This window comes from Mirounga angustirostris, unplaced genomic scaffold (genome assembly GCF_029215605.1).
Source record: "Mirounga angustirostris isolate CCGP_5_RB_7025 unplaced genomic scaffold, mMirAng1.0.hap1 SCAF_13, whole genome shotgun sequence".
Taxonomy (NCBI): Eukaryota; Metazoa; Chordata; class Mammalia; order Carnivora; family Phocidae; genus Mirounga; species Mirounga angustirostris.
In genome coordinates, this window is record NW_026991721.1 from 37997443 (window position 1) to 38017039 (window position 19597).

General features: G+C 46.9%; 2 protein-coding genes across 3 annotated transcripts in view; one reads left to right on the forward strand and one right to left on the reverse strand.

Moving 5' to 3' along the window:
- The window catches only part of ZDHHC13 (zinc finger DHHC-type palmitoyltransferase 13), a 100653-nt gene that overhangs the window by 18745 nt on the left and 62311 nt on the right, over positions 1-19597 (reverse strand). The window lies entirely within an intron of this gene.
- CSRP3 (cysteine and glycine rich protein 3) lies at positions 127-18971 on the forward strand. 2 transcript variants are annotated; one of them, XM_045894020.2, is made up of 6 exons: positions 127-247; positions 8857-8996; positions 13785-13953; positions 15682-15828; positions 16983-17076; positions 18652-18971. In XM_045894020.2, exons 2-5 carry the CDS (start codon positions 8885-8887, stop codon positions 17029-17031), a joined length of 477 nt encoding a protein of 158 aa, XP_045749976.1. In that variant the 5' UTR covers positions 127-247; positions 8857-8884; the 3' UTR covers positions 17032-17076; positions 18652-18971. The 2 variants fall into 2 exon arrangements, with proteins under 2 accessions (XP_045749976.1, XP_045749974.1); XM_045894018.3 differs by having other exon boundaries at positions 131-247; positions 15682-15814.

Here is a 19597-nt window from a genome sequence, read left to right on the forward strand (position 1 = left end):
AGAACCCAAGCAATATTGTTCTCTAAGGGCCTCACAGCTGGCGTGGGGGGAACAAAACTCAGGGCTTTGGTCACAGGCTATTTTCAGCCTCTGATAGCAGTTGTGTTACTCATGTCTCATTCACCCTCTCCCCTCGGCCTCCCTCCCACCCTTCCCTCCACAGGCCAATGCTGGGAACGGCCTCCATGTATTTAAAGAGGACGAGAGCCCCCATAATCAGTTGAGCCGACAGAGACCACACAGGCAGGTATGTGGAGCAAAGCAGACATTTGGGCTGGGGGTGGGCTGGCTTGGTGGCTGGTTGGGACTTGGAAGGGTCCCCTAGAGTAAGGCTGTGTTTCACGTCCCAGGGGCCAGCGTCCAGTCTGGTTCTGTGTGAGGAGGCTCAAGCTGTGCTCAATTCTGGTGTGGACTTAGCAGTTGTTAAAAAAGAAACAAAACAAAACTCCTAAAAGGGGGATTTAGCATTTGGGGGCTCAAGGGAACCTTCCAGAGAAATGAATAAGGGATAATGTTTGGCCTAAGACTATTTCCATGTTGGAATGTTTCCCAGTGTCTTAGTCAAAAGACAAGATACCAGTTCTAGAATTATCACATAATGACTGGACGTGGAGCTCAGGAAAACTTGCGGCCCTCAGGTCTGCTCCGTGAGGCTCAGTATGGAAGCAGTGATATTTTTCTAAAGTTACAAAGTGGTTGTTTTAGATACAATACAGCGGAAGCCATCTTTCCAATGCTCAAAATACAAGGCATTGTGCTATTCAGAAGGTGTGGGCGAATAAGAGATTTCTATAGTTCACCATACCCTGCCTTGCACATGGGAAATACTCAATGAAATTTGCTGGTTTAAAATAGATTTTATATTTCAAGGATGCTCAGCAACAGGCTTGCTTCTAACAATTTAAAATTAATCAAAACCCATAAAAGGACCCCAAAAAGACACTGCTAGACTGAAAAATCCATTAAAAGGTCTATTTAATCGGAGGAGAATTCCCTGCGGAGGGGGAGGGGTGATTCCCAGTGTTTCCTCCAGGTTTCAGTTAAGCATTTGAATGACAGGCATGAGTGTGACGAAGAATAAGAAGTGGTTTTAAGCAGTGGTCTAAGTGAAGATGCTGCCCAAAGATCAGAGCTGCCACCTCTAATTTCTGTTCCCATCTCTGAGCTGGGCCAGTGACATCCCCAAGGAGGAGGAGTTGGGTGACAGGTCTGAGGAACTTTGCCTCTCTGCAGTACGATTCAGTGCAGTTGAATGAGCTTGTGTTGACCATCTTCTGTGTTGCGGCTGGGCTGGGGGGGGGGGTGCGGTGCGGAGAGGCAGCGCTAAGGCAGGGAAGGGTGGGAAAACAGGAGAGGCTGTGTCCTCGGTTTACTTTTGGTACCGAAATCTCAATGCTGGGTACCTCCAACTCATCACAAACTACATAAAACTGCTGTATGACCCAGAAAATGTAAGGGATTCTTCTGACCTGGCTTTGGTTCCATTCTGAACAAGTTGGTCATTAAAATGAGCCCGACTATTGGCAGGGAGGGCAGTTTACCCCCAGGGCCTGGTGCTCCCTCTGGCCAGGCAGATAGGTGCTCGGCAGCCCAGGCACACAGGCCATCCATTAGAGATAGGGGAGGGAGGCCAGGGGGCAGGGGAAGGAGACAGACAGACAGAGATACAGAGACAGAGACAGAAAGAGAAGGAAAGTGTGAGCATGATCACTCAGCAGGCAAATAGCCGTAATCCTCCTGAAAGAGGTGGAAACAAAATCTTGGAAGAACACAGACTCAGAAATCCTGGGAATCTGAAGAAGGAAATAGAAGAAAATAGCCTCTGTCTTTGAGATGGTTCAAAACCCAGCTCTGGATATCACTTAACTTCTCTGAGTTTCCATTTTCTGCACAATCAAATTAAACTAAGGCCACCTATCCCAAAGGGATTTGTTAGCATCCGAGGAGATAAAGTATAGGAAGTACTTTGTAAAGCCACAAAGAACCATACAAATAAGTGGGGCCTTTGAGAAAAGGCCCAGGGCCAAGCCCGGTGGGCCACAGGCGGATTTCCTGCTAAGCACAAGTGTAATGAAGAAAGTCCAGAGGTCAGAGTGGATAACAAGGTGCCCAGGAGTTAGAAGATGGTTAATTTGCTTTACAAGAGGAAGGACACAGACAGGGAATATAACACACAGGAAACACAACTCCCGCGGCCGGCAGACTGCCAGGTATAAGCCCGCTGCTCAGATGTCTGGGCATACTGTAGCCAGGGCTGGGCTTCAGGGCCAGAGACAAGTGTGACGGCTTCGAGTGTGAAAAGCTGCAGTTACTCGTCGCAGTGAAGAAAAGCAGGAGGGGAGGCAGCGATGGTCATGAGGACCACGGGGCACGGGAGCCTTTTCTGAGCCTCAGTGTGGACCTCATTGTGGGAAAGGATTGAGCACGATTTGTGGGCTGTTTACTGCCCTGTGCAGGCATGGAACAATATTCGCTTATTTGACTGTCACAGAAAGTCCCGTGAGTGGTCATTCTTCTGAGGAAGAAACGAAAAGAAAGGAAAGGAATTACTCAGGGTCACTTGGCCAGAAAGTGGGAGAGCCAGGATCTAAACCAGGGCGCAACGTGCTCTTTAAAAACACGTGGTAAAAAAAAACAAAAAACAAACAAAAAAAAAAACACGTGGTAAGGGCCAAAATAGAACAGAGTGAGTTTCTGAAAGTAAAATCCGGCCACACATCAGAGATAATTTCAGGAAGGGTGCAATGGAACCCGCGTGTCACAGCTGTGGGTTTGGTGGGCAGGTGTGTCTACCCAGAGTTTTAAGGGGACGAGTGCCAACACTCGGGCTTATTTCTGTGCTGGGAATAAGCAACCTTGGCTTCCCAGGCCTTGCGGAGGGGCCTCTGGATAGGGGACTTCATTCATCTGTTCAGGAACATAGGACGAAGCCACTGACCTTGAGTATCCCACACAGGGAAGCTGAAGGGCATGGTCTCCCCGGGGCCATGAGGACTCTGCTCGGGCTGGCTGCTTCCCTTCCACGTCCCCATCACCAGCCAGGTCAGCTGGTGTCAGGCACCAGGGCTGCCAAGTGGAGGAAGCAGCTGTCCTGTGGCTCAGGCTTAGGACTTTGCCTGACTTGCCATCTCTGGCTCCAGGCACCCTGATCCCCACCCCCTGAGGGAGCTCTCTCCTTGGCCTGGCTGCATCTGCACCTTGGGGCAGCACGTTCCAAAGGCCGAGAAACAGAGCTGGTTCACAGTCTGAGCCACGAGGGCCACGGAGAAGAGGCCAGGAAAGATATGCTTGTTTTAAGAAATTGGATTTAAAAGATGATAAAATAATAATCATCATCATAATAGTAATAAGGAAAGCAACAAAATTATTAGACACCTGCCATGTATTACACATTTGTATATTTAGTGCCTTAGCTATTATGATGATCTTATCTAACCTGGAAACAACCTTTGACGACAAGCCTTCTCATCTGTCTTTACATGCATGAGGACAGGACACTGGGCTCAGAGATTTTGAGCATTTTGCCCAAGGTCCAGCAGAGAGCACTTTTTTGAGCCCTGGCTTGGTTCTCTCCAAAGCCCATGATGCTCCACTCTGCTCTATCGTCTCTTCTCCCGGGATGAAGAGAGTAAAGAAGAGACAGTGTTTGAGAGGGGACTGTCACTGGGCAGCAAGGTGAGGCTCTAGTCACTGTTCAGATCCCGACATCTGTCTCAGGGCTTGAAGGATCCTTGAAGGGGCTTCACAACATTGCAGTCACATGGGCAACCATTCCCAGCTGAGCTAAAGTCAAGGTGAAAGGGAACTCTCCAGCCTCAACGGAGCGCTCTCCGTGTCTGAAGAGCAATGACTCTTAGGGAGGCTTTCATTTTACTGAATGAAAGTCAGGTTCCTGGATACTCCCACCCATGAGTACTCTCTGTCCCATGGAGAGACAATGGGGCCAATCAGAGCCCAGTGCCCATTAACTGGGAAGTTTGGTTAATGGAGGTGCTGACCCTAGCCCCTCTCCAGCGTATTGTAAGCAGAGACATGGGATATAGAACGAGCTTCACTCGGGTCTGGATTGCAGCTCTGCGGCTTACGAGGCTGTGTGATCTCAGACAAGTCACTCAAGTTCCCTGAGTCTCAGTTTTCTCATCTGCAAAATGGAGATGACTAATTTTGCTCTGTGGGGCTGTTGTATTAAAGATAGTACATACAAAGCAACCAACACATGGTAAACAATAAATAGTAGCTAATGTTAATATAAGAACACAGCTTTGGAGTCAGAGACCTAAATTCTAATCTAGCCATGTGACCATGGGCAACATAATTTCCCTAGGACTCCATTTTCCCAAAAGTTACAAAAGGCAACTTTTGTAAGAGTGCCTACCTTGAAGGTCTGTGAAGACAGAATGAGATAAACCACAGTGCCTGGCCCAAGGGACCCCCACACACTTCGGCTTCAATAATAACATTATTAGATTGGTAATGACTATCCCTTACATTCCAGATATAAGCTCCTATGATACAAAATCTTGGCCTCAGCCAGTGTAGACAATTTAATTCGCTGTGCAGAATCAGGCATCTAAAAGAATGACCACATGAACCAACACTGAGCTGAAAATGGCATCGTCACTAATAATCTCTGCTCAAAGTCATGGCCTAAGGCTCCCTCCCACATTCTTTAATGGACCCCTACAAAGAAGAAACTGAGTCACTCAGTGCCCATTTTATCTCCCCCACCCACTTCTGCCCTAAGGGATCACCTTTCAGCTCCCTCATTGATAAGCAAAAGACAAACAGTGAGTGCTGCAGTAGGAAGACGGAGCCAAGATGCACGGCACGGTTATCTTTTAAAAGTTCAGACTGAGAATGTGACAGTTCAGAGTTATTGCAGATCTGATTAGCTCACATTTTAGAATACTCGATGGTTTACAAAGTGATTTGATGTACTTGAACTGTTTCAATCCTCCCAGCAATATAAAACAGATGAGACTCTTATGCCCATTTTAGAGAAAGGTTCCTCAAGTTCAGAGAGTTTCGCTGATTTCCCCAGATCACACAGCTTTGAGGAGGCGAGACGGAACTAGAACTTTGGCCTCCTGCATCTGATCCAGCACTTTTCCTAGTGCCCACTATGGCACATGCCCAGTATAACTGTTCCCACAGTATTATTCATGAAGAAACTGACACAGGTAGTCTCTCACTGGGATCTGGGTATCCAAAAGTCTGGAACCCACCCTCTTCCTAGCTGACGTAGTGAAGCTTGCAATCAATCTCATCGTCAGGAACCCCAGACTGTCCCCCATTTCAATCCTGACCCTCGACTTCATCAGTGACAACGCAGCCATCTCCAGGACCGGCCCCAGGGAGTAATGCCAGGTGATGTGATGGAGATGTGACCCAGGTGGCAGATGGGGCTGAGTAACGTGCAAGCCTATATTTGGCATCCTACCTTCAGTGACCCTTGTCTGTGCCAGGCAACACCGATAAACAAATGACCCATCCCTTGGTATCTTGCCAGTATAGACTCACATTCTGGGCCTGGCTAGTGGAGTGTTGAGACACAGGAATTCCAAAGCAATGTGGGAGGCTAAAAAGGTTATGTATGTGAGCCAGGACTTAAATGGGCTTTCAAATCACAGTGACTCAATTAGCAGATTGGTGCTATTTGAATAACCTGAAGTAAAGGCGGTAATGATGCCTTGTCTTTGACTAGCTCCTCGATACTACTTTCAATTCCATCATATTTCACCCAAGTTTGAGGTCACAAGGTCAAAATTAGAAGCCATGTCTTCCAATTCAGGATGCTTTACAACACGCTCTGCCTTTTGGCCTTTGAGCAGAAGAAGAAATCAGAGATGTCATCTGTGTTTAGCCTCCGTAGCTACATTTCCAACTTTAAAAATGGAACTCAGCACCTGTTTAATAAAATGCTTACAGATTTCTATTCTGGGTTTCAAGTCCTAATATATGTATGTCAGATATTTTATGATCATTTAAAAAATAACCTGTGCTAGGATCCATTACCTTGTGAAGAAGGTATTATCTGTAATCTTTCTTATCCTCACTTTGAAAAGTATCATGTGTAGGCAATTGCTGAATGCACATGCACACATCCTCCCAAGGGCCATCTCTGGCTACCATTAACTTGCAGGACATGCCAATGAGATTTCCACACTTGCAGGACATGCCAATGAGATTTCCACCAAAGATGTGAGGTAAGAAATTTGACCTAAGCTTGTTTTCATTGAAATTTTCCATCTCATTAATTTCACAAGTGTCACTGTCTCATTCCCGGATATATATTACATTTCTCTTCTATTTTATATTATGTTACAATCCAGGATCAAAGTGAACATGAACAAAATTATGTGATTCTACTCTTTTCCAAAGAATGTATCATCTTTAATCAGAGAAGGGTGAATCTTAGTAAAAGAAATTAGCTAAGAAAATACTCCCAAATGTTTACTTCTTTTGCCTGACCTGGTTTGTAAATAAGTTCAATCTTGAAGATCTATTCCAACCATAGAGACCTAAAATTTTTTTTTTTAAGATTTAAAAAAAAAAAAAAAAAGATTTTATTTATTTATTTGCCAGAGAGAGAGAGAGGGAGAGTACAAGCAGGGGAAGTGGCAGGCAGAGGTAGAAGCAGGCTCCCCGCCAAGCAAGGAGCCCAATGCAGGACTCGATCCCAGGACCCTGAGATCATGACCTGAGCCAAAGGCAGACGCTTAACCATCTGAGCCACTCAGGCGCCCCGAGACTTAAAAGTTTTAATGGAGTCAAAAATAAATAATTTGGGCTCTTTTAGGAGGTTTTAAGATATGCCTTTCTGTGTGCTCTTTTCTCTGCCTGAAATGTCCTTCCTCCTTTTCTCTATCTGGTAAACTCCTATTCACCATGCAAAACCTCATTTGGATGTGACAACTGTGATCCTCTAACAACTCACTGCTTTCATCCCCAGTCTAAACATGGGTAGCCATATTCTCCTTTGAGTTTGCATGATACTCTCATAAGGTTCTTTTTTGGTACAGAGTATTCTGGTTCCTGCCTCTTCCTCTAGAATGTGGACTTCTCATTCTAGGTGACACAAATTACTTATTTTTATAAGTTTTCTTCCCCTTGATCCGTACCAAGTACCCAGTACAGAACTTGACACATGATCGGTAGGTAGTAAATGCATGGTAAATGAATGCATGTAGACTTGATACCAAGCCTTTTCATTTCAAAATCCATTATTCTTTCCTCTAGACTAAACAATCTGAACTACAGAAATAGATGCACTAAATGTTTCCTTTAAAAAAAAAGTTTAAAGTGTATTTTCTGAAATTTTACTGAATAAAAAGAAGAGCCAGCTTCTACAAGAGGAAGCGGATAGGATGTTCCTGGCTAATCTCACACTGTTTTTGTAAGTGGGAAAGCTCCTTACAGGGACATTTAGGTAGGGATGTTCCCTTCGGTCCTGGTATCAGATTCAGTGGTCTGTTTGTTATTTACCTTCTGTTTCTTAGCAAAACCTGTTTTTGTTATGAGGCTGGAAGGCACAGTCCAGACCAGTTGACATAGGAGGGCTTAGTGTTAATCGCCAACTATTATAAGAAGGTGACTGGCTTCCCAGAAGGGAAAGAGAAGGTCAGAAGCAGCCACTTGGAAGGGCCTGATAGTGCTCGGTGTCAATGACAAGATGACATACCAGGCTTCTCAGAAACCAAAGGATCTCAGAGAAAATTCAGACCCCTGGAGCTGGCAGGATTTCAGAAATGTCACTGAGTATGGATGCCTGATTTTAGTTCTGCTCTGGGAAAACTGACAACTGGATTCATACTTTGCACAGACGCAGAAAGAGAGGGAAAGTTGTTTTTGGATGCCCCTACTTGTCTGGTATCTCTCACACAAATGTTATCTTGAGGAGACAATGAGGGTCTGGGGCTGTGACTATCAGCCGCTCCTGCAGCCGAAGGTCCTAGAAGGGTATGGGAGGACACGCAGCATCATCACCTGGCTCCTGTGATCACACCTGGCACGGTGAGCTCTGCCAAGTACCTTCCTGCACATCGTGTCATTTGGTCCTCTATACACACACGGAAAAGAATGACCCTCTTCATAGTATAGGTGGGGAGACAGACGTAAGAGAAGCCACGCAGTTCACCTCTGTCCACGGCCCGCGACGGTAGCCCCAAGAGCAGAAGGCAGGTGTCCAGACTACCTGCCATTGTAGCTTATTGCTTGGGTCTGAAGGATAGGAGGATTCTATTTATCATAGATTTTTATCAGCAAGACTAGCTAAGGCTTTGCTACCCAAAGGGTGGTCCCTATGAGTAGCATCAGCACTGCCTGGAGACTGTTAGAAATGCAGAATTTCCTGCCTCACCCACATCTACCAAACCAGCATCTGCAGAGTAGCAAGATCTGATGTGATCTGAGAAGCACTGAGCTAGATAAGAAGATACGCCATTTTCATAGATCATCCCCACTTCCGATGGAATGTTTAAAACCTCAGATGCAAAAAAATATTTAATATTTGTATATAATTTCATATACACAAAATTAGCTCATCTATTCCTTCTAAGAACCCTGTGTGGTACATAAGGGCTGGCGCTACTGAAATTTGACAGAAGAGGAAACGGAGTCCTAAAGTAGTAATGTGACTTGCTCAGAGCCATCTGAGTGTCCGAGCTTTTTTAGGGATGTACACACAGTAACTATTTGCTGAACGAATGGATGAATGCATGCATGAATGAATGAAGGAAGGAATGAGCCACCAAACACACCGGGGCTGGATCCTGGTCTTGAGACCACAGTACTACCAGGCACTTGCTCCCTCCTGAGGTTACCTACATTCAGGGTATTTGCTTTATATCCTGTTAGACTTGACCTTGGTCAGAGGGTCTTCAAGATGCCAAACTGGGGCGGAGGAGCAAAATGTGGAGCCTGCGAAAAGACAGTCTACCACGCAGAAGAAATCCAGTGCAATGGAAGGAGTTTCCACAAGACCTGCTTCTACTGCAGTGAGTTTGGTGAACACCACGAGGGCCCCGCAGCATCCAGAGGGCTTTGCGAAGTTCACATGTACCCACAGATACTGTATATTGGTGGTCCTCAGGCTCTGGTCCCGGGACCAACAGCAGCAGCATCACCTGGGAACTTAATAGAAATATCACTTTGGGGGGCGCCTGGGTGGCTCTGCTGGTTAAGCGTCTGGCTCTTGATGTCAGGGTCATGAGTTCAAGCCCCACATTGGGCTTGGGGCTTGGAGCCTACTTAAAAAAAAAAAGAAGAAGAAGAAGAAAGAAAGAAATATCACTTTGGGGCCCCTCATAAAAGGATGGTGTTCTCCTGAGCACCCTCTTGCCAGTTGCTTGCCCAGCAAGGGGCCATTACCCTGCCACTCAAAGTCAGAACAAGCTGGGCTGCTGCTGCCACCACGGTGAAAACCTTGACCCAGTGGCAACATTTGCAAAGTGTGACCTGGCAGAGAAAGGAAGCCATCGCTTATCTGGAGCCAGGATGGATCTGGCTCTATGTTGTTCCCACAGGCCAGTGTTACTGAAGCCAGCTGCGACCGGTCTTTCCAAAAGAAAGAACCTGAGTCAGGTGAGGGGCAACGTATGGCAATTCTGTAATAGTCCAAAAGGGAAGAGTTTGGGGCCTGGCCACCAGTAGCCTGACAAAGGGTATCTTCACCGTCACCTGCTGGACACAAATGCACAAATGTCAAAACTGGGGGGGAGTACAAACCCCGGGGTCCACCTGGAAGTCTGGCTTTGCCTGACCCATGACTTTGGACAAATCATTTCTCATCTCTAAGCACCTGCAGCAAAGCCGGGAGTAGAACCTGTACCTTAAGACCCTCGGTCCAGTCCCTTCAACATGACTTCATTCTAGAGTTTTCAGTGGCTAGTCCAGGTCCAGGAGAAGAGTCTTTTTTGGCTACTTACCTTCCTTGCTTTGCTCCTGTAGGTCTGGCTTAAGGGGTAGCTTTTTTTTTTTTTTTTCCAAAGATTTCATTTATTTATTTGACAGAGAGAGACACAGCGAGAGAGGAGCACAGGCAGGGGGAGTGGAGTGGGGAGAGGCAGGCTTCCCGCCGAGTGGGGAGCCCGATGCGGGGCTTGATCCCAGAACGCTGGGATAATGACCTGAGCCGCAGGCAGGAGCTTAACGACTGAGCCACCCAGGCGCCCCAAGGGGTAGCTTTGCTGGACATTTGGCAGGCCTCCTCCCCACATGGTCCCCCACACCACTGCCATGATTTAGCCCAGTGGCCACAAGGCATCACACTGCCCCAAACTGTTTCACACAGAACTTCAAGGATTGGGCTCCATCTGTTAAAGCATGGAGGCACTTTGTCCTGAAGCTGCCAGAAATAATAATGTTTTACCTGCTGCAGGAGTTTCCATGATCTCTTAGCTTCCACAGCAAACAGAATTCTTATGGAAGAGCAGCTCTGAGTGACTCGGTTGGCGGATTTACTAAAGCTTTGGGTTCCAATGATGGGTAATTTTTTTGAGGTGGGAAGGGGCAGAGGGAGAGGGAGAGAGCGAATCTTAAGCAGGCTCCACGCCCAGCATGGCGGATCCTGATGCGGGGCTCAATCCCACAACCCTGAGATCATGACCGGAGCCGAAATCGAGTTGGACGCTTAACCGACTGAACCACCCAGGCACCTCAATGGGTAATTATTTTTAAGTCATCATACACATCCATCAGATTCAACATTATTACCCAGAAGTCACTGCTCAAGAGTCCCTTCTATAACGTTCCGGCTTTTGTCCAAAAACAGCTAGTGCTCTTTAAAACGAGTAGGCGCAAGGAGTAATGGAAAGACCACTGGAATTAGAGTACAAATGACTAGGGCTTGAGTCTGGGCTGTGCCATGTAATAACTGCGTGATCTTGGGCAAGTGATTTCACCACTGTGAGCCTCAATTTCCCCATCTATAAAATGGAGATGACGGTATCCACCACACAGGTTGTCACAAGATGAAAACTGGAGTTCTCGATCAGGCCTCTATTCTCCTCTGATCAACTTTAATATCTGAGTGAGAACAGGATGTGTAGGGAAGTTTTCCATGGTCAGGGGTGTCTTGTTTTCCTCAGGTAGCAGGAAGACCCCCTGTTCAATGGAGCCATGGTAGAAGGGATGTGAGTATTTACTGGTACATCCCTTTTAATCCTTTGATATTTTCCTTAGAACTCATGGGTGGGATGAGGCTATGAGCAGTACACATTTTTGTGGTAGTGGACAGAAGGATCCCGGAGAGGAGCATGCTTTTCTATTTTATCAACCCAGAACTTGCCTGTCTACAGGCCAACCTGCAGTTGTCATAAACAGGCTTCAGAAAAGCAGAGCCTAGCTTAGCTTGTCCCCTGGCCAGTTCTCCAAACTTCTAGACAAATCTTAATCCTCCTTAACAGTGCAGTCCAAAGAAATATAATGCAAGCTACAAATATACATTTAACATTTCTAGTAGGCATATTTTTAGAAAGGTATAAAGAAGTGACATTAATTTTTAAACATTTTTTTAACCCAATATATCCAAAAATTATAATTCCCACATGTACAAGATACACATTATTCATGGGATATTTTGTATTCCTTTTTGTTTGTACTTAGTGATGGAAATCAGTGTGCATCTTGCACTGACCACACATCATGTACATGGCGGTGAATGGCTACAGGGGTGGCTGGGTATGGAAGCTGGTCAGGACCCGGGACATAGCTATAGGAAGGGCCCAGGCATGATGGGGCATACACAGTCCTGGAGGGATGGACTGGAGCAGGGGGTCAGAGGACCTGAGGCCAGTCATGGCTCTGCAACTTACTGCTGTAGAATCATGGACGAGTCACTGACCATTATTCACACGTGCATGCATGCATTCATCTACTCACTCATTCATTCATTCAACAAACGTTTACAGAGGACTAACTCTGGGCCAGGCCCCATGCTATGTACTGAGGTTATTAAAATACAAGTGTTGCCCTCAAGGAACTCACAGTCTAGAATATCAATGAATATTAGAGATGTTTTTCTGGAGACTTGTAGTGATAGTAATAAGGGTGGAGATAGGTCATATACAGACTTTTTAACACATACAATGTTGACATAATTGTTTAATGAATTTCCATTCACTTCCCCATCCACACAACCACCAACCCCTCATCCACAACCTTCTCTTCACCCACTCTCATATTCAATTACTTTATGTTTTTAAGTAAAATACCATTTGAGGAAGGCATATTACACTGCAACAACTTCATTCATGCTGGATTGCTTATAAAGGTCACTTGAACTGGTTAAAAACAAAAAAGGAGGCAAATAAATCGAATGCACATGTGTTGTTCATTCTTGGGGCCACGACCTCACTATTATAAGCAGTGAGTACCACAATAAACAACCTTTAAAAATCACTGTTACAAAGCAGTGCAGCAAGTTATTAAGTTATAGAAATCCTACATATCTTTTTTTAAGATTTTATTTATTTATTTAGAGGGAGAGAGCACGAGTGGGGGTAGGGACAGAGGCAGAGGGAGAGAGAGAATCTCAAGCAGACTCCATGGCAAGCGCCAAGCCCAATGTGGGGCTTGATCCCACGATCCTGAGATCATGATCTGAGCTGAAATCAAGAGTCAGACGCTTAACTGACAGAGCCATCCAGGCGCCCAGCTACATGTTCTTTAAAGCTGCTCAAATGTTATGCTAATAGGAACTTCTGGTTGAGATATAAATTCCCGGTGACAGCCTCCTGCTCAGGTACAAACAGGGCTGCCCCTCAAAGATGCAGACAGAAGTGGGGAGCTGGAGAGCTGAGTCCACTGCCTCAAAAAGACACTGGTAATAGGGAGATGCTGATGGTGAAGACGCAGAGGAAGAATTTGGATACAATCATTTCCTGAATTTGTGTGAGGTTAGAAAAAGGAAACTCTCCAAATCAACATATTATTGATCTATATTATTAAATTAAATATTATAAGTAGATTTTTAATACTTTGATGTACATCCTTAAAAGTTTATTTTATTTTTTTAATTCAATTAGCCAATATATAGTACATCATTAGTTTTAGATGTCAAAAGTTTATTTTTTTCAAATTGGCAAAAAAAACCCCTTTTCTATATATCTTCTTTTTGGAAAATGGAGGCTTGTCTTATACACTTTATATTATGGGGGATACTTTATATTGGGTAACCAGTGACCAGGGGGCTTAAGCCAACATAAGTCTAAGGGTCTATGAGATAGGTCTACCCCTTCACCACCTCCTGCTTCTAGAACTGGATCAAAAGTAGCCTCAGTGGTAACTGACTCCTTGCATATCTTAGTGCTCTTCAAAGTAGGTAGAGAAACTGCTTGCCACTGATTCTGATATGATTAAGGAAAAATAAACTCATCCCCAGCCTCAGCGCCTTATCCTCTATCCACACCCGCACACACAAGACACACACTTTCCTGGTGTCATCTGGGCTGAGACACTCAGGGATTCAGGTTGTTTGGATTCAGGGACAATATTCTCAGCTGGTCCAAGACCACACAGTTGGTTCCGATCCTGGCCTCCCCCTCTTTCTAGCTGGGCTCCGCTGAGCACAGTCTGTCCCTTTTCTGCTTCCCAGCTTCCTCACCTGTGAAATCAGGGGTGCCATGGAGCCCACAGCTCAGAATGCTCTGGTCAGGAATCAAAGTTGTGCTCCTGGCCGGGGGCCCCTCTTGCTGGGTCTCTTGGCCCTGAGCATGGCATCAGGGCTTCAAGGAAGTGGGGGAGGAACCGTGGCCCCAGCCCCCTGACCCTCCCTTCCCTGGCAGTGGCCTGCAGGAAGGCTCTCGACAGCACCACGGTGGCAGCTCACGAGTCAGAGATCTACTGTAAGATCTGCTACGGGCGCAGGTATGGCCCCAAGGGGATCGGGTACGGACAAGGCGCCGGCTGCCTCAGCACGGACACAGGAGAACACCTGGGCCTCCAGTTCCAACAGTGAGTTACTGCCCCGCTTCTCCCAACCCGGTAGAGCCCCAGTGATCAGGACAGTTCATTCTGTTCCTATAGCAACGTTTTCTGCAAGTGGGAGAATGGACTCTATTGTTGACTTGCCAACAATAGGAATACTCAGTCTGACCAAGTTTTAACAATGTGTCATCTCTCCCAAGACTCTCTTCAAATTATCTGCCTTTCTAAAGGGCAATTACTTTTATACCATGGCTCTTGGTTTGCATGTCAAGAGAAAACCCAGAAAGTGCAGATTTTCCATTGTTTGACCTTTGCTAAAACTGCATGGAGTCTCTTTTCTTCCCCTTTGAGCGTTTCTGTGTAAATCACATAAATATGGCAGGGAAGCAATGGCCATTCGCTGTGGGCTTGTCACTAAAAGATTTCTTCCCTCGGGTTGTAAGATGACTAATGTCCACATCACAGGAAGGGTGGGTCTGCAGGGAGGGCAGTGGGCCTCAGGAGTAAACAATCAATTATGACTGTCCTCTGGGACCCCTAGCTGCCCGCTGACAACACAGTGCTGACGTCCCCCCAGCATGATGAAGGGAAGCTGGGCTACCACTCCGTACAACCTCCATCTACCAGGCTGGTCTACTGTCTCGATGATCTTGCTGACTTCCCGCCTGGAACTGAGTACAGACTGACAGCCACTTGCCCACAGTGTTGTCTGGCCAGCTGGTTTCCAGGCTCAGCTCCACAGTGGGACTAGGCAGAAAGGCCCACACGAGCCAGTGGCCCATCGAGGGTCTCCCCCAGAGGGCAGCAGTTAGACCATCTAAACTGTCATCTGGCCCCTTCCAAAGAGAGTAGCCCATGGTACAGCCTGGGAAAATGATGCAGCGATGTATGATTAGTCATTTGAATTTTTCTCATTACTCGATCCCAACTGGACACTGTTTAGTGAAGAAAGATACCGACCGCATTCTGGGCCACGCATTGCCCGAAGCCCACTCTTCTCTGTTATGGCTTCCTTGTGACGTTACACCAAGAGGAATAAGAGTCCACAGACCTGGGTTTGGTCCCACCTCCACCAGTCATGAGCTGCCTGACCTTGGGCAGGTACCCCTCAAACCCTTGCTTTCCCCCAGCTAGCCCTATCTTAGAGGTTATGATGAGATGCAAGTGGTAAACGTACAAGGAAACACCAACAGAGATGGAAACTATGGGGGGGGGGGTTCCTGTGGCTTCTATCTTAGATGTTGCTCGACATGGGAACAGGTGACCTTTTGAGGCAGGATGACAACCTGAACTGTGACAAGGACGCATCAGCGTATTGGACTGTGGTTTGTTTACTATCAATTGTCGAGATCCCATCTTGCTCTAAAGTATCTTCACGACTCACTCAGTAAAGCAGACCAGTAGGCTTCGAGATGGTACAGAAAAATCTAAACACTAGCAACAATACTAACATGACAACAACACAAGCTAATGCACATGGAACACTAGCTAAAGGCTTAACGACAGAAAGATTTAAGCCAATGAGAGCTAGGTTTGCTAGCCCTTACTCCATACCAGGAGACACTCAGACTTCTGAGGGCTTTCCTCACGTCCCCTCATCAAACCCTCTCAACGACCCTGTGAGGAAGGCAGCTCCTTTTTCCAGATGAGGAGTCTGAAGCACAGAGAAGTTAAGTAACTCACTCACGGTCACACAGCTAAGTCCTCTTTGCCAACAAGGTCTATAGGTTTCATTCATTTGTCTGTTCCCGCCAGGTCCCCAAAGCCTGCACGCTCAGCCACCACCAGCAACCCTTCCAAGTTCACCGCAAAATTTGGAGAGTCAGAGAAGTGCCCCCGATGTGGGAAGTCAGTCTATGCTGCTGAGAAGGTGATGGGAGGGGGCAAGGTAAGGATTGCCAGGTGAGCCAAATGGGACTTGCTCATCTGCACAGGATCAGTTGGGAGGAGTGAGAGAGGAGAGTAGGAACTGTGCGCAAGTGGGAGCCAGGCCCTTTATTCTCCTTTGCTCCCAGGAGCCACATTAGGAGCCACCCATCCTCACCCACTTTCCTGGGCTGTGGCTGCCACTCAGCAGAGCCCTTGGAAACTAAACCTGGTGCAATTCGATGCAACAAGCCTCAGTCCACTAGGCGGAAGGCACCCAGCCAGAAGCTCGGAGATACAAAGGTGCACAAGCCCCTTGTCCTTCAGTGTCCAAAATCCTTCCAGAAAGGTGTCAGACCTGTGAGCTCGTCACCACTGCATAACTCAATCAGCACCAATGGGTAGAGCAGACCCCTCACGGCAGCGAGAAGCATCCTTGCTCCCAAGCGTCTTGGCAGTCGGGGGAGTCATCCGATGTCTGAGACAGTCACGCACACTTGGCTCTACACCTCTGGCTTCAGGGTATTCACCAGAGGGTTTGGGCCCAACAAAGGAAAAGGAAAACCCGTTTATACTAAAGTGGAGTGGGGTGGATGGAAATAAGGGCCCTGGAGAGTGTCTGACTTCAAATATGAGGGCAGTCTCCACCCTCCAACTGACTACTTGAAGATGTATGAGAACCCCTAGGCCATGCCTGGTGGACAGGTGGGGTGTGCAGAAGGAGGCCATCTTGTGACGATCCAAGCCAGGCAGCTCTCTTTCATGACATACACAGAGTTCAAGCAAAGCCGAATTACCTGGCTAATCGCCTTCTTTCTTCACTTCTTTTCTTCTTTAACTTTATATTCAGTGTAAATGAATGTATTCAGTGCCCCAAGTCCGAGTTCCTTTCTACTTTATTCCTTGATCTTCTAGAAGGGGGAAGACCTTTTCTATTTAGTCTGTTCTGAAGGAATACATAGGGTGATCACTTTGATAAATTTATTTGTAGGGGTTCTAAGAATTGCTGGCCGAATCCATAGCATCTCATTTTCTTTGAACCCCTGGAAAAATTATTCTGGGGTCGACTAGATACATGAGTGGTTAAGACAGTGGCACTCCTTTATATGCTGCTGGTGAGATTTAACACGGACACAGAATATGCTGCCCCCCACACTTACGTAGCTCTCCCGCTCTCCTGCACCCCTCAGCCTTGGCACAAGACCTGTTTTCGCTGCGCCATCTGTGGGAAGAGTCTAGAGTCCACGAACGTCACTGACAAAGATGGGGAACTTTACTGCAAAGGTGAGTGGTTTGGGGACTCTCTTGAGAGGTTTTCCCAAGAAGGATCCTTAGAGGGTAAGTTGTGGTTGCCAGGTGGCATGGCTGCTCAGCCTGAGCAGAGTTTGGGCTCTTAGGATGGGGAGCAAAACCACCAAAGGGAAAGAATTCTCCCCGCCCCCGGCCCAGCTCTGGTCCTCCATTAGAGCATGTGGGAGGGACCAGATGCTTGCAGATGCTCAGTGGTTCAAGGCAGCTGGGTGCCTAGGGGCAGAGAAAAGGAGTCCTGGAAGAGGCCACAGGACTCAATCAACAGCATCACATTCCCTTCTGAAAACCCAAATGCCCTCTGTCTACCCAAGTGGTAGTTACGGGCGACTGCGGGAGGATGAACTCTCTTTAGTTCATTAGATTAAATAATAGTTCATTAGTTTAGAGAGTCTGACCTCTCTTTAATTAATCAAGACATATCTAGATCCTTCCCTCCCTCCCTCCCTCCCTCCTGCTCTTGCTCTCTCCCTCCTTCCTTCCTGACGTTTCTGTTTCTAATGTTGCATATCACTTAGTGATCGCAGGGACAGAACTGAGAAACAGGTTTTCCTTCTGGTTCTCACAGCTCTAGCCCCAGATGCCTCCACGGTCCCTTTGTCTTGTGGAGAGGTAGGAAAGGTTAGCTCTCTTCTGATGCTACAAAAAGGAAGGGATGCATTCGGGCCAAGGCAATGTGACCTCAACCTCAGAGCCTCTCCGGGGCCTATTGTTTCTCAGTGGGGCCTGCCCACCCTTGCAAGTAATGATGGTATCCCTAGGTCTCCAACTATGTGTGTTGGAATGGAGTGAGAGGAGCAATGGGAGAGGGGCAGAGGCAGGCCATTCCTAATCAAGACTGGAGGATGCCAAAGCTTTGCCCACAGGGAGACAGAATGCGAAGGAATGCACTATCCCACGGGAGATGCCTTTTCCTGACAGCGGAGGACACAGAGGGTCCTCAGCATTTACAGGACAAAAACCCTAAAATGTTGCTGCAGCCAGCGGAGAGATCAACCCGTAGACAAATAATTGCATTGCCAAGGGAAGAAAGCTCCGGTAGTAATACAATGCAGTAGCATACAAAGAGGCAAGTGAGCAGTTTGGGGTGTTAGGGAAGGCTTCTTAGAAGACAAGACTCCTCTGGTCTTAAGGGTGAATGTGGACTTTGGTGGGGGACAGCCGAGGAACGGGGAGCAGTGCGTGCAACGGCACCCCAGCCAGGGCACCGTGGTTCATTCCAGGGACCGCGGGTGGTTCTGTGTGCCTGGGGTGGCGGGAAGGAGGCACTGGCAAGAGGGGACGAGGCTGGGCAGGCAAGCAGGGGCCATTTTATCTTGACTCAAATGACAAAATGCCTGTGAACACTTAGTCCTAAGTGCCCGTAAGTATGAACAATTTTTATCAGCAGATCGAAAGTCAATGTAGTTCAATATACTTCAAAGTTAACTTACGAACACAGGTATGACAAGGATGCCTCTCACAGGTGAAAGGACTGTCAAGACCCCAGGAAGCGCAACTGAGGTCTAACCAACCCATTCTCTCTCCCTTTTACCCCCTTCTCGTTCACAGTTTGCTATGCCAAAAATTTTGGCCCTACAGGTATTGGGTTTGGAGGCCTAACACAACAAGTGGAGAAGAAAGAGTGAAAGGTGTGCCAAACTTCATCGGCCTCGAGCATTTGCCATGTTCTCCTACAGGACGGATAGCCTTGCCTGATCATCCTCTCGTGGAGGGTCGGCCAGTATTTCTCTTCAGAACTGATCACAGTCTTGACCCAAAGTTAGAAAACACTTTTGGAAGAAAAGTATTAAAAGTTTAAGCTGTAACAAATGTTTTATTATTTCTGATACCTGGGGTGGGAGAGGCAATAAATAAATGTTTTAGTGGCACTTGATGTGTCTCTGGATCTTTTCTTTAGAATAGAGGGAGATTTGAAAAAAAAAAAAATACAGAGGGGTTTGCGAAAAACTCACTGCAAAGGATGTCATGAATCCTGGTGTCACCTGGGGAAGGCGTGAGGAGGAGGAACAAGAGGCCAAGGAGAGTGGGCTTCCAGAATCTGTCCGCTGAGCGGCTTTCTCGCTGCTAACAGAGAAGGAAACGGGGTTCCAGAGGAAGCAGACAACAGGAGAGCAAATTCTGGAAGGAACATCAAAACTAAAAAACTGCTGAAGAATCAGTCCTTTTGTCCTACGATGGGCTTTGCAATCTTCACACATTTCATAAAAACCCGGACATGGCAACAAAACACGGAGTTTGCTTCTATGTTATAAACAACGGGAGGATGATTTTCTTTTATTCCGGGACAATTCCCTAGGGTTTAGCAATTTTCTGAAAACCTCTCCTACGTCAAATTACCAGCCTCACCCGTGAAATGCAGCCAATTAAAAATGTCTCTGTGCCTCCTCAGCAAGTTCTTGGCAGCCCAGGCGTGCACATTTTCTTGGGGCTCTGCTTTTAACAACGACCGCATCTCTCCCGCCCCCATGCAATTCTGAATTATGGGAGGAAATGA

Coding starts and splice junctions, on each gene's coding strand:
- CSRP3 (XM_045894018.3), top strand. CDS start 8,885: ATGCCAAACTGGGGCGGAGGAGCAAAATGTGGAGCCTGCGAAAAGACA. Junction 8,997..13,784: donor CAAGACCTGCTTCTACTGCA/GTGAGTTTGGTG, acceptor CTTCCCTGGCAG/TGGCCTGCAGGAAGGCTCTC. Junction 15,815..16,982: donor AGGTGATGGGAGGGGGCAAG/GTAAGGATTGCC, acceptor TGCACCCCTCAG/CCTTGGCACAAGACCTGTTT.